The 15,712-nt window shown below is 39.0% G+C and overlaps 1 protein-coding gene across 2 annotated transcripts; it reads left to right on the forward strand.

The window, feature by feature from the left end:
* The first annotated feature begins 3,601 nt into the window (after positions 1-3,601).
* On the forward strand, positions 3,602-12,763 carry dph7 (diphthamide biosynthesis 7). Of its 2 annotated transcripts, none has more exons than XM_034691942.1 (10): positions 3,602-3,736; positions 4,057-4,228; positions 6,615-6,748; positions 6,829-6,916; positions 8,402-8,499; positions 8,712-8,869; positions 10,052-10,124; positions 10,208-10,273; positions 10,468-10,640; positions 11,770-12,763. In XM_034691942.1, the coding sequence occupies exons 2-10, from the start codon at positions 4,097-4,099 to the stop codon at positions 12,165-12,167; spliced, it is 1,320 nt and encodes a 439-aa protein (XP_034547833.1). In that variant the 5' UTR covers positions 3,602-3,736; positions 4,057-4,096; the 3' UTR covers positions 12,168-12,763. The 2 variants fall into 2 exon arrangements, with proteins under 2 accessions (XP_034547833.1, XP_034547834.1); XM_034691943.1 differs by lacking the exon at positions 3,602-3,736 and adding an exon at positions 3,765-3,887.
* Positions 12,764-15,712: the final 2,949 nt, after the last annotated feature.

The raw sequence follows: 15,712 nt of genomic DNA on the forward strand, positions 1-15,712 counted from the left end.
TGCCACCACAGAGTCAAAGAAGGACTTCAGAAGAGCCCCCTCCACACCAAAAGACCTGAGTCTCCTGAGCAGAAAGAGTGGGCCTGAAATAAAATGTGTTTTCTACTACGCTTTTCTTTTGTTTCGTTATAACTGCAATAAGATAACTAAAATTGTCTGAATGAATAAACAAACATTCAGAATTCCTTTCTGGAAATTCTTTTGGGCTCCGTGAGACACACGTCTCATGCCTAAAGTGGGGAATTGTCAGATTTTCTTATGGCATCTAGTGTGGCTGAATCTGATTGAAAGTATTTGACTTCATAAGGTTAAATTAGACCAAATAATGCCCCCTTATTGTTATTGAACAAGTCACTTGGCTTCAAATAATCTTGTTTAAAGAGGTGGACAGTCTGAAGGTCAATATTGTGCAGTTACATTTGGAGAAATTGTAAAAAAAAAATAATAATAATATTGATATGTGGCTTAGATTTGAGTCAGTTAACCAGGATAGTTTTAAGCATGTATTTTTGTTTAATGCAACTAAACCAGTATTATAGCAACAATGTTATATTTGGTAGGGTTGGCTGTGGTGATGGGGCACACTGAGATATCTTTTCAGAGGGAACTTTTTATGTTTGATACATTTAAGGGACATCCAGAGGTCACTTTTTCTATTTTTCATAAATTTAAGGGGCAGACATGGGGCACTTTTTCTGCGTTTTAGCTTTTTTGTGGGCATCCAGATGGCACTTATTCTACCCCTTATATCAGGGCCGTCAAAATTATTTAAGAAATAGAAAAAAGACAAATGGAGAATGAAAAAAGACTTAAGGTTTTAAGGGTTTCAACAAGTTTATATTCTACTAATTTCAAAGCTGTATGGTATTGCTCTTCTCCACTCATATGAGTGTAGGAGAAAGCTCCTTTTAGAAAATACTGAGATTGACTTAACTGTTAGTTTTTTATTCTTGTACCCTCTATGTGTTATGTATAGTGTACAATGAAAAGAGAAGCACTGCTCCTCGGCATGTAATACATAAAAACAGCTAGAAACATATAAATTTAAAATATACTGTCAAAACAAATATCCAGTCGGGTAAGGGGGGAAAGGTATTTGGTTAAATATCAGACATGATATGAAGTTATTGCACAGTAATATTGCACATGAGTGGTTTGTTTATATTTGTGGGTGTTTAGTGTTGTGATGGGAAAGACACTGTCCGTGCGTTATGTGACTTGAAGCGTCTGCAAGAGGGCAACAGGTTAAACTGGTTAAACAGGTGGGTGCAATTCTGATTTTTAATGATTAAAACATTTTCCAAACAGTATTCTTTAAACGCTGCTCTTATGAATAAAACAACTGGAGGAAGATCAGAAGTGAAGAAATTCACAAAAAGCACTGGCAGCTAAACAAAATCAGAAACCATATTTTAATTCAAAACAGTTTCCAAGTCACAAAAGGGTCATTACAATAAATATTAGAGTTATTTCAAACTAATTCTGAATATGAATAGGTTTCAATAATTTATAGTAAGCTATTTATAATTCAGTGCAACAGGGAATTTAAAAAATGGACATTCGCTTCTCTGTTTTTATCTTTAAAAAAGGGAAAAAAATGTGAATAGAATTTCATTTCAATGAAAAATGCTATGATTGTATTAACAAAAACTTAACTAATTGTGTTGGGGAACTTTAGAGTATTAAGTGTGTTAGTTTAACCCAAAAATAAAAGATCAACTATGATGAATGAGAGATATAGTTGCCTAATATGTTTGTCGGAAGTCTGTCACTTGAAATAAACTTGTGGTGCTTGAATAAACATCAGATTGTTTGTATTTGAATCATTATGAGTCAATTGATGTCTCAAAATTAATTGAAATCTGTTTATCGAGTGGCACTGTTGTTTGTTGCCATCTAGTGCTCGCAGTGAGTAGTTACAACAATATTTAAAAGAGGACTCCAGTATGAGAATATCACACTTTTTAAAGCATTTCTTATACATTCGCTTTGGAAACATCCCACAGACTGTATGAGTCTACCAGTAGTGAGAAAGAATAGCTCACCAAGACTGACTTTAGGTGATAATCTTCGAAATGAAGACCCTAGATGTAACGTTTATTTAAATTGAAATCATTTCTTTATTTCTAGTTTCTTGATATTGATTAGTTCAAATAACTCCCTTAGCCTCCACGAATGCTTATCAGGTCTTAAGTGTAAATATGCTGTCTTTTATTTATTATTTATTTTAATTTATTTAGTTTAGCTTAGTGTTTTTTTTTGTTTGTTTGGTTGTCTTTTTCATTCAATTTTATTATTTAATTATTTCTACTGCCTAAAATATCCTGTTCTATATCCAGTCCAGAAGGTGGCGGGAATGCTACAAAAAGCTGTTTGCCAACCGCCATTAAAGATACATGAAGAAGAAGAAGAAGAATTGTACTTTATTCATACAGTCTATGATTGTGCTACACTTTTTTTTTCAACTTTATTATAGATGTACAGAACAAACAATGTGTACATTCAGAAGGAGCATCATACATAAACAATCATTAATGACTCTGAAACAATACAGATTCAGTTGGGAATTGAATGTAAATGAGAAAATTATACATACATAGAAAATAAATAATAAAATAAGTTGAGTAGGGAGAGGGAATCATTTTTTTCATCGATTTTAGGGAATCGTATATTTTTAGTGCTCTTGGTCCTTTCATTATTTTCAATGATTTTAGGTTTATTTGGAATTAATATAGAAAAACAACAAACTTGGGGGGAGACACTGACACCACCCCCCCTCCCTGCTCTGTCTGTCACACTCCATCATCCCATCCTGAACTCTCTCTTGACTGCTGCTGGCATTATAATGTATAATATACTGTATTATATAATTATCTTGCTATATTATATTTTGTTAAACTACATTACTATTCTAAGTACAACCCATAGTCATATTACATACAAATATTCTTCTATTTATTGCTTAATTTGTCATTACCAACCATAATCACACCATGTCAACCTGTCACTACTGAAACATTTTTTAATACTGCCTGTAATTACTGCTATTTAATTTAAATTTCATTTGTAACATTGTATATATCTAAATTGTATTCTAGCTTTATTTATCTATTTTATTTTACTTATTTTTATTTTTATTTTATTTTTTATTTATTTTATGTTATTTTTTTTTTTATTTATTTATTTATTTTTTATTTTTTATTTTGTACTTATTTATTTATTTATTTATTTTTATTTTTTATCTTATTTTGTACTTATTGTACTTATTGTACTTATTTTGTACTTATTGAAACTTCTTCTTGATTGTACTTATGTCTGGGTTGCTGTAACAACTGAATTTCCCCCCGGGGATCAATAAAGTAATATCTTATCTTATCTTATCTTATTTCATAGTCCTGTTTTTATGAATGAAGAATTTTGAGAGGCACAGGAGTATGTTACAGCAGACTTAATCACTTTTATTTTTTAATATCAAACCAAAAGTTATGTCATTTATCGCACAATTTAAGATGGAAGCTTGAGGCCATAAATAAATGGATGTTGGGCCGCGATTGGCCCCCGGGCCGTACTTTGGACATGCCTGGTCTATGGCCACACTCCCCTGTGGTGGCTGTTGTTGTTTTGACGCAGAGGGTCTTGAACGCACCCTTTATCCCTGCGATGACGTAATGACGTAAAGACGCACCGGCTCCTCCACTCGGACGGTTGGATCTCTATTGTTGGATCTGGCTCACATGTGAGTGTAACTGAGACTGAGTTGATGTTTCTTGATTCATTTAAGTTTATATTAATGAAAAGTTGTGTTTGGACGTGTTCACCGTCCTCTGAATATCTGTACCCCGTGAGGAGAGTCTTTTCTGGGGGAGTTTGATCCTCTTGTTGCTGCTGTGAGGAACTTTAGCCTGTTAGCTAACCTGAAGTTAACAGATTATTAAGCTAGCTCACAGAACCCGAGGAGAACACGAGAGAAAGTCCACCTCAATCTCTAATGTGGCTCTTTAAACAGGTCTGAATACATAATGTGAATAATAATATACATATAATTGTGCCTTTCAGCTCTTCGGCGCAGTAACGGTATGCTGAGCAGACTGTTGTCATGGCTTGTAAGTCGAGGACCAGAAACCTGCAGGTGTTTGACACAGAGCTGAGTGCTGACTCCGTGGAATGGTGCCCTGTCTCACCTCACCACGACATCCTGGTGTGTGGGACCTATCAGCTGCAGAAAGGGGTGAGATCTCACACTTACACTGTCACAAATCTGACCTGTGGGAACATTCACGAGTTCCATCTATCTCTTCACTGCTTGTGTGTGTGCACTGATTTTTACATTTTAAATGTTCAGAAATATATCTTAATCTAGTTTAAAGCATCTGTAGTCCTACTGTAACAATCACTTGTTGTGTTCTCCACCTCAGATAGCAGCAGAAGCAGAATATATGAAGGCAGTGTTAGATTCAGTAACAGGATAACCTCCATCTGGAATGCTGGAAACTGAAAATTCTGTTCTCTCTGGTTTGGGGTTTGGTGACATATACACTGCGTGCACAACTATTAGGCACTTGAGTATTTTTGTGAATGTTAAAAACTATGTTAACAGTCGTTTTCAAATTTGTCAAGAAGTCAGATAGTGAATATATTTCTTCAACTGTGTGGTTAAAATGATGCTTTTCAAATTACGTCGGCTGTATTTTTAAATGAATGCAGAATCTGCAGAAATGAGCGTGCCAAATTATTATGCAAGTTGGTGATAAGAGCATATAACTTGTGAAAATTAAGAACTAAGCACCATTTTAAACGTTCTATTGATTGTAAATAATAATATTTACTACAACTGTATTCAAACTTCAACAAAAACAACAGTTTTCTTTACATTTGTGTACAAAATAAAACTGTTAATGTCTTTGAGACATTTCAAATCTAAAGTTTTTCTCAAATATCCAATATAAGCTCCTTTTCTTTCAGTGAGGGTCAGAGGTCACTGTAAACTGATTTAGTGAGGTTTCTGATGACTTCTCTGCTGACTCTGTGAGCTGTACCTTGTATGGCTTTCCAAAGAGAGCATCTTTGAGCTGTATTTCTTGCCATTACTGTAAATGATCTTGACCACAAGTTCTCAGTCGGGTTGAGATCGGGTGAGCAGGCAGGCCAGTTCATGAGGCGATCCTAACGTAATGTAATTTGAAAAGCATCCTTTTAACCACACAGTTGAAGAAATATATTCACTATCTGACTTCTTGACAAATTTGAAAACGACTGTAAAAGGTGACATATCATGCAAAATGGACTTTTTAATGGTTCTCTACCTGAAATATGTTTCCCTGGCATGTCTACAAACCCCCCGAGAATGAAAAGAATCCATTCTGCCCCTGTTCTGATTTCTCCACCTTTCTGTAAATGTGTGTGAAACCAGCCGTTTCAGACTTCAGTGTTTTTGTTACGTAACAACAATATCCGGTCTGTCACGGAGTCAGAGCTCGGAGCTTGTTCAGCCCATAGACTGTATAAAATAATACTGAATCCCTCCTCTGTTTTTCATTACCTGCATAAATGTGTGCTAACAAGGAGCTTAGGAGGGAGGCATGCTAGTTGTAGGCTGTCTTAATAAACACAAAGGTCGGTTTTACTCCCCACGTCTGCAGATTTGAAGATCTAGTGGATGATTTTTATTTGTCATGGATAAGTGCTAGCGCTAGTTAGCATAGCCACATAGCTACATGTTCGTAGCTGTAGCTGTGTACCAAGACACACGTCGACATACCGACAAATAAAACAACAAGAAACACTAAATCTGTGACCAATCCTTCAGAAAGGTCCTGCTGCAGGCGCCTCTCCATCAGGATCAGATTCTGGATCAGATTCAGAGGGTTGAAGTAACGCGGGTCTGTGAGCAGCCGTGTATATTCAGCCAACATGTAAACATTAGATCAACGTGCTGGACAGCCGAGTCACATCCACTTCCTGAGTGGATGTGATCCAATATCCTGGCCAAGCTGTCGTCTCTGATGGACATTTATTTATATATATATATATATATTCTTGTACTGTACACCTTCTTGTTTGCTGCTGTAACTCCATGAATTTGCCCGTTGCAGAATGAATAAAGGAGTATCTTATCTTATCTTATCTTATATACTGAAGCCCCCTCTAAAATCTACTGAACAGCTAACTGGGTGCATGTTTCTAAATGTGCTGTTTGTTTAATTAAAATATCAAAACAGCAATATAATACAATCTGATGATCTGATTCTGCATTGTGCAGAGTAGAGGTGTGTGACTAGGATTATAGTAATACCATGCACATGAAGTAGCCGCCTGTGTCCAGTAAGTTCCTTGTAAAGTACTTTGAATAAAGAGAGGGGGACCGATCCACACGGCTTCACTCCTATTTCAGGGAGTAGATATGTGAAGACTAATGAGATGAAGAGTGTGATAAAGCACTGAGAGAAAACACCACAGCAGATAAGACAGCCAAATAGGCGATGTTGATTTGTTTGATCTGTCCACCATCGCCTTGTATGATGAGTTAGATGAGTGCAGCAGCAACAGTGACATTGAGACCATTCATATCTGCTGCCACATGCCTGATGCCTGTTCCTCTCCCCCTCTCACTGCAGACAGGCGAGAAGGATGCTACCACGAGTCGAACAGGTCGCTTGTACATGTTTGAATTCCGTCGAGAGGGAGCAGTGAGCCCTCCTCTCACTGAATTGCAGCGCATGGACACAGCTGCAATTTTAGACATGAAATGGTAAGAAAGATCTGATTTGATGTCTCCGCCTTCCTCCTTCTGCCTCCTTATTCTTCAATCTTTCGTTTGTTTTTTCTCAGGTGTCACGTTCCTCTGGCGGGGGAGCCAGTGCTTGGGATGGCTATGGCCAGTGGAGAGGTGCAGCTGTACACACTCTCTAACAGTCAGGTGAGAAGTGTGGCATCAGAAGAATCACCACCTGGGATATCTTTAGCTGATGTTTGTGTGTGTGTGACCAAAGCCAAAAGTAAAGAAGAATCCAAGTTGAAAAGTGCTGACTCACTCTAAGTGAAGCAACCAACCAGAGAAATATCAACTAAACCTGACTGCCTAAAATGCAGCAAGGCAGAGACTATCCCGTTATTATTAAAGTAAGGTCTTTAACACAATTTGAATTTTTTTTTGTTATTCATTAAGACTTAAAAATAAACCTGAGGCGCATGCACCACCTCCAGAAACCTCAAGTGTACCACATAAAACACCGCAAAGGCTTTAAATGTTGATGACAAATTGAGGTTATCCTGGCAGCGCTGGAAAACACATGGCACAACGTTCTCCCACATTAACCAGAGCGAAGGTTTGGGGTCTGGCTGTCCTTTGGGGGCATCATTTCTCATACCATGGTGTATGTTTTAGCACCTACTTATTAAAGCAGAACAAACACCACACACTAAATCATAAATTAAAGCTACTTTCAGCCTTCATGTCACATTCAAGGAAGATTTAAGGTGTCATCATTTTATGATAGTCTAATGATGACCACGAATCAAACAGAGAGGTTCACTTTTTCACATGAGCATCATTTCTACAGACTGATGAATAATCCATATTTTATAAAGAACCAAATCCCAACAAATGTTCTCTGAAAGCAGGTCTAGACCGTACTCTATGTTCTATTATTAACAAAGACCCAACATCAAGACCGGATAAGATCCAGTCTCATCTTACAGACAGGACTCAGTCTGATCTCATCTTAATCCACCATGAGCAGAGCACTTTGCAGCATTTAGCAAGTTACAGTGGCAAGGACAAACTTCCTTTAACAGGCAGAAACCTCCAGCAAGACCAGACTCATGTTAGACATACATCTGCTGAGACTGAGACATTCAGGTGATTTACTTTACATGTTTAATGCAGTTGAAACGTTTGTTTTCATGAACATCTCAAAGCCTAGAAAACAGATTTTAAAAGACATTTCTACGACTGCAAGAATCCTGGATAAACCTGACTCCTGTGTCTCTCTTCCTCAGTGAGCGGTATATGTGGCATAGCGAGTTTGTCTTTGTTTCTCTATCTGTTAAACACAATAAGATTCATGGTTTGTTACTTCCTCAATACTTAGGCATGTCAGAGTGTTTTCAACTTGCTGTGACCAAGACTTAGAGAGAAGATAAAGCCCTTTGCTGCCCTGTATCACTCTCAGTTCTGTTAGTGAAGCGTATGAAGGTCTGGAGTCTCTGTTTATATGAAGAAGTCCTGTACAGGTTGAACATGCATCAGGATCACGTCGCTGTGCCCTTCACATCAGTGTAACATGAATGCATCGTCCCTGCTGATGTAATGTAACGCTGCAGGATGTGTGTGTTTACTCCGTGTGTCATTATGTGCATTAGACTTGTTCTGACTTGTGTTTATGCTGTTTTCTGCATCCAGGAGGAAGGAGGCCGCAGTCTGCAGTCTCTCAGCAGCTTGGAGGTTGGAGTGGACCGTCTGGCTCTGTCATTAGACTGGTCCACGGGGAGAATGGACAGGTGAGACGTTCAGTCAACTCACAAATCACCTACAGTGCAGTCTGAGGGAATATAGAAATGAGCTATCCAAAACTAATTAACTAAGAATCTTTCTCCTCTTAATTTTAACCATCTGATTAAAGAGTTGTAAAATCCTGCACAGTTTTAAAAAAGTGGTCCAGTGGGGCGTGTTTCTGGTCATCGTGTTAACCTGCCTCTGTTTGTGTCAGCAGCAGTGATGTGCGGGTGGTGTGCAGTGACTCTGCAGGCTGCGTCAGTGTGCTCAAGCCGGCTGCAGGCAGTCTGACCTCTCTGTCACAGTGGAAGGCTCACGACTTTGAGGCCTGGATCTCGGCCTTTTCCTACTGGGACACTCAGCTGGTTTACTCTGGTACTACAAACACACTTTAAGAGGAAATCTGTCACATATTTAATACTGCAAGGCCCCACCTAAACAACTTTTCTGTATTTGGTTATTCTGTCCATTCTGGTTGTTGAGTGACTATCAAAACTAAATTAGTCACAGAGAGGGGAATACAGGGATCTGTCTGACGCGCTGACTCCAACGGAGGAAACATGAAGTTGTACTGCAATTTGAGGGTGTTTATTTGACCTTCTCGATAAAACATACTTTCAAACATACATTTTGTGGAAATGGACTTGCAGAACTGAACTGTCAGAAACCGAACAGAAATATCAGCACCCTGCCTCCTCTCTCCCTGCACAAGGCAACAGATTCACAGGCAGTTGCGGGTGATATTCATTAGGCAATCAGTCAGCCCCACACACACACACACACACACACACACACACACACACACACACACACACACACACACACACACACACACACACACACACACACACACACACACAAACACACACACACACACACACACACACACACACACACACACTCCCAGTGATAAGTGAGAAACCCATCCCTGCCTCTGCACTGGTTTTATTTATTTATTTATTTAATGAAATGTTTTGTTGTTCTATGTTTAATTTTTTAATTTTTAATTTTTATATGTTTGTATTTTTGTCTATATTTAATTTATTTTTGTTTTATATATATTTAATTTTAGTTATATATTTATTTTTTCTATATAATTTTATTTTGTATTTTTTTTACAAATTTTATTCTTGTTTGAATTGATTTATTTTCATTTTTATTTTTTTATTTAAAAAAAAATGTTTTTTTGTTTTTATTTTTTTTATTTTTATAAATATTTTTTTTTATTTTTTTATTTTTTCTGTATACATACATATATAATAATTTTTTAATTGCAGTGACTATGTTGGAATTAAACTGAAGAACAAAGCACTTTATCGTGCCAGCCAAATGCACCCTAGGTGATACTGCAACAGTATTACATGTTTCATGAAGCAAATTAAATTTTCTTAATGAAATGTTGCCAGGATATTTGGACTACAACATATTTTCCTTCAGGACCAGCAACACATGTATTGCTGGCCCAACGCCACATGTGTATAAAAGTTTGTCAGTCATGTTTAAAATTTCTGTATCTCTTTATTCTTCCTCTAATGTGTTTCTGTTTTTCCTCTACAGGTGGAGATGACTGCAAACTCAAAGGCTGGGATCTCAGGGCCGGTCCCTCCTGTCCCACCTTCACCAGTAAAAGGTGAGCACTGGTGTCTGCCATCCCACTCATTTTGGATGATTGCTTTAAGCAAAGCCCAGCAACAGTTTCTGATCTGTTCTCAGGCACTCAATGGGAGTATGCAGTATCCACAGCAGCCCACACCGAGAGCACATCCTGGCGACAGGCAGGTAAATAATACCGATAACAGGGCCAAATGTTCTCCTGTTTACTTCCTCTGCTTTCTCTACTCATGCTCATTCCTTCAGTCACATGATCGTCCGTCTCTCTCTCTCTCTCTCTCTCTCTCTCTCTCTCTCTCTCTCTCTCTCTCTCTCTCTCTCTCTCTCTCTCTCTCTCTCTCTCTCTCTCTCTCTCTCTGCAGTTATGATGAGCAGGTTTTTCTGTGGGATGAAAGGAACATGCGGCATCCTCTCAGTGGGACTCACACAGGGGGAGGAGTGTGGAGGCTGAAGTGGCATCCCACCGATCAGCACCTGCTGCTGGCAGCCTGCATGCACAATGACTTCCACATCCTTAACTGCAAGCAGCCCTTAGGTCAGTGTGGATCAGAGATGGGATTGTTGTTGCTGAGTTGATGTTTGGTTTATTCTCAGGGACTGAACAGAAACTGTGTCTGACAGGTGGATGCAGCCATCAACATCTTACTGACTAGTTTACAAACTGTGTTTCATTCACTGACTTGTTAATCACATACAGCCCTAAAACAAACCTTGCTTTATCAGCTGGGTTAGAGTTAGACATGCACAGCTTTGATACCTTTGACCAGACCTGCCAACACTCCTGATTTAGGCAGGAGTCTACTGCTTTTTAACATTTTCTCCTGATAATCTGACTATTTCACGTTGATGTCAATCAAATGAGTGTCCCTCAACTTCTATGCATGGGGCGCCGTTTTTTTAAATTCTGCGCATAAATCCAAATGTTAAATCTAAATCTAAATGTGACATATAAATCCAAATGCTAAATATAAATATAAATGTTAAATATAAATCCAAATGCTAAATATGAATTTAAATATAAATCTAATTGTTAAATATAAATCCAAATGCTAAATATAAATCTAAATGTTAAATATAAATCCAAATGTTAAATCTAAACCTAAATGTTAAATATAAATCCAAATGTTAAATCTTAATATAAATTTTAAATATAAATCTAATTGTTAAATATAAATATAAATCCAAATGTTAAATATACATATTAAATATAAATCTAATTGTTAAATATAAATCCAAATGTTAAATCTAAACCTAAATGTTAAATATAAATACAAATGTTAAATCTAAACCTAAATGTGAAATATAAATCCAAATATTAAATCTTAATATAAATTTTAAATATAAATCTAATTGTTAAATATAAATCCAAATGTTAAATAAACATATTAAATATAAATCTAAATGTTAAATTTAAATATAAATGTTAAATATAAATCTAATTGTTAAATATAAATCCAAATGCTAAATATAAATCTAATTGTTAAATATAAATCTAAATGTTAAATATAAATCCAAACACAAAGACGCCCTTTTTGTGTTTGCATTGCTAACGTTGTGTTAGTATGAACTGTTGTGTTCCCGTCATGCTTAATGAAGTCTTAATTTCTGTTTTAAGTATCCATTATTTGTTTTAAACCATCTTAATGTTCTCTATCATCGTCCAGAGGTTGCAGGAGGACCATGTCCCATAGCAGCCTCCTACATCCTCCACAACTCCTTAGCATACGGAGCGGACTGGTCCCGGCTGTCCCTGGAGGAGCCGGCCCCCTGCTCCCCTCCTGCCGCAGAACCAAAAAGAAGCGTTGCAGAGAGCGGAGCACACTTGAGGATTCAGTACGAATCTCCTACCGCCAGCTTTGACACTTCCCTGGAGGACGATGCAGGACGGTACATCCCAGAGGACATCACGCCACCGTCTACCGCCCCCGCTGTAGGCCCGGTCCTCGACTTAAATAAGGACGCCCCGTCGCAGTCCTGTCTGCTGGCGAGCTGCTCGTTCTATGACCACATGCTGCATGTGTGGCGCTGGGACTGGGCTCCAGATGAGGCTCAGCAGTGTTGACCGGGCTGCAGTGACTCTATAGAAGTATCTTTAATCACACTAGAACCTGAACATGAGTAAAGCAGAGTGTATCTCCCCACTGTAACAGGGTGTAATATGCTGTTTTACTAATCTGTCTTCACGATGAAGCCCGTCACTTTTCAAATATGCAATGAAGGAAAGATATATTTTCATAATGACAGTGTTTTTTTATACGCTTATAAACCTCGCACTTACACACTTCAACAGAATCCAGCTTCAGTGTAACATTTACAAACCTTCACTTCCTGTCAGCAGAAACACTAGAGTGAGGATTAGCACCAGTTTCATCATGTGTCATTATCTGATTAAAAATACTTTTACAGACTAAAGTGTCCACACGGGAGATTCTTCAGACCATATTTGACACAATCCAACAGTGTAAACGTCTGTTACTTTATTTCTCTGTATGTGATTATTTCACCAGGCATTATATTTAGGATTATCAGAAACTTGAGTCCATGTATTGTGGCTGTTCTCCAAGTATCTCTCCAAAGAGGAATTTAAGAATTGCTGCTATCTTCAATTGTAATATTTTCCTCAGACGGTGTGAATAAATGTTTTGCTGTTGCTCACCAGTCGTCTCAAGTCTCCCTTGTAAACATTAGAATTAAAGGTGACATATTCTGCTCTTTTTCATCAATATATATTGGTCTAAGAGGTCCCCAAAACATGTCTTTAAAGTTTATTGCTCATAAAAACACTTATAAATCAGATTTTGGTCTGCCTGTAAACCCCTCTTTTTCAGCCCTGCTCAGAACAGGCTGTTTTCTGTGTCTGTGCCTTTAAATGACAATGAGCTGTCTGACCACGCCCCCTCAGGAAGTGAATGTGGCCTCGGCTGTCCAGCACGTTGATCTAATGTTTACATGTTGGCTTAATCTAGTACACGGCTGCTCACAGACCTGCGTTACTTCAACCCTCTGAATCTGATCCAGAATCTGATCCTGATGGAGAGGCGCCTGCAGCAGGACCTTTCTGAACCATTGGTCACAGATTTAGTGTTTCTTGTTGTTTTATTTGTCAGTATGTCGACGTGTGTCTTGGTACACAGCTACGACATGTAGCTATGTTGCTATGCTAACTAGCGCTAGCACTTTTCCATGAAAATAAAAATCATCTACTATATCTTCAAATCTGCAGACGTGGGGAGTAAAACCGACCTTTGTGTTTATTAAGACAGCCTACAACTAGCATGCCTCCCTCCTAAGCTCCTTGTTAGCACACATGTGTGCAGGTAATGAAAAACAGAGGAGGGGTTGAGTTGTATTTTATACAGTCTATGGGCTGAACAAGCTCTGAGCTCTGACTTCAGTTACAGACCGGATGGCGTTGTGACGTATGAAAAACACTGAAAACTGAAACGGCTGGTTTCACACACATTTACAGAAAGGTGGAGAAATCAGAACAGGGGCAGAATGGATTCTTTTCATTTTCGGGGGGTTTGTAGACATGCCAGGGACACATATTTCAGGTAGGGAACCATTAAAAAGTCAATTTTGCATGATATGTCACCTTTAAAGCTGCACTAAGGAACTCAAGTTCTCTATCAGTTTTGGCTTCAACAGAAGCGGGAGGATGTTTCTGCTTGCAGCTCTTGTCTGGGATATTAGTTTGAAGTTTCCTGGATTACTTTAAATGTGTTAACATGTTTCTGCAATAAGCTTCCAATCGCCCTCGCCTAAAGGCCAAATTCCACCTGATCCGTGTCCGGTCCGTCTCCTATCCGTCACAGCACCGGATCTGATAGGTTTCTATTCTATTCAATGTGTTAACTTCCACTGGATCCGCTCCGTTGCGCTCCAGCTGCGTCTCTGATCCGGCAGGTCGGAGTCCTCCGGATCAGGAACACAAGACTTCTTTTTTTGCCGGATGCCGGAGCACGACGCATCAATCTCAACAGAGCAGATGGAGCAGGACAGGAAGTCAGGTTTCACCAAAACAAAATGAAAACATCCGGTTAATTTTCAGAATAAAACACTCTGTGTTATCACCAGATCGTATTTCACTTAACTACAACAACAAACCAAAGTCATGATGAGTGGAGCCAGGCCTGGAGTCGACAGGTCAGAGGTTTTCAGAGGACCAGAAAGACAACATGGATGAGGAGAGGAGGAGGAGAATCCTTGATTCAGTGATTACCATAGGGAAACCTTGGTCACATGACTCCAGCTGTTCAACGGTCCTGCTCCGTGCTGCGTTCTTAAAACGCAACTGGTTGGTGTTGACGGATTAGAGAGCACGGATCAGAGACGGACCGGACACAGATCTGGTGGAATCACTGTGTAACACCTACCTTGCAGCAGTGGTTTCAGGCGCTGACATTTACCGCACAGGAAGAATCTGTCTTGATGCTGATGGTCTGGTTTGCTTTGTTAGTTCACATTGAGGCGTCTGTATGAGTTTCTGCCTGTTTCATAGCCTGCTGGAACTCTTCACAGGACCTTTAAACTTAGATGAGATATCTGAATATGCACATTATTTTCTGTCCATATAAACAATGGTCAATGTAGTATTTAAGGCACCATTCCTTACCCTAAAAGATAGTTAGCTTACTTCCTGATAACTGAAATGTTCAGACAGGTCATTGGCTGGTTATTTGCGTAGTGGCGGTTCTGGGGAGGGGCCAATAGGGGCCAGTGCCCCTGTAAAACTTAACCTTGACCCCCCTGTGGCCCCCCCTCCACACCAAACAAATATTATACAATAAAAAAAGCTTTGGTATCGTGCCCATGTTACAGGCGGAACACATGCGTGTGGAACTTGGTTCCAGTCCCTTAGAGCACTAAGGGACTCATGTAGAGTGTAAACAGCCAAACAGCTGCTGTCAGTCTGCATGTTGATATAGCACACAGTAGTATATATGTCTAGTATAAAGGGATGCACTGATGTTTTGCCTGTTTGTTCTCAGCCAGTCCTCGCCCTTCTCAGTCTCTTTTGTCAGGGTTGAATGTGTCCCTCTGACAACACCCTTGGCCCCTGCCTGGCCCCCCCAGTAAAATTGGTCTAGAACCGCCACTGTATTTGCGGTTCTTTGTTTACATTAAATTAAAAGATATTGCAGATTTTCTTCAAAATGAATCTGAACATCTGGAGTCAGGCCTGGAGTCAAGAGGTCAGAGGTTTTCAGAGGACCAGAAATACCTCTTTTTAACAAACATGAACCGGGTTGCATTTCTGGCTCTGGTTCGGAGCTGTTTGAACTTGCGAACCAACACGGCACTTGTTTGTTTTTCAGCCCACTCGAGCCAGTGGAAGAGGCATGTCATGACATCAGATTAACGTTACCGCTTTTCCCTGCAGCGCTAGCGCAAACTTTCCATCACAACAAAAATGATGGCGGACAACGGCAGCTTGTCTCCTCGGTCAACCGCTGCTTTGGCAGTGCAGTCTGTGAGGCACGCGGGGTAGAGCTGTTCTTCACATTAAAAGGGACGGCTGTTCTTTCCTGAAAATGTGTGTTCAGTTCCAACAAACATTTTTGCTTTCACTTGAAGATATGAAACCTAACTCGCTCACATGCTTTC

Source organism: Notolabrus celidotus, chromosome 9 (assembly GCF_009762535.1).
Source record: "Notolabrus celidotus isolate fNotCel1 chromosome 9, fNotCel1.pri, whole genome shotgun sequence".
In the NCBI taxonomy this organism is placed as follows: domain Eukaryota; kingdom Metazoa; phylum Chordata; class Actinopteri; order Labriformes; family Labridae; genus Notolabrus; species Notolabrus celidotus.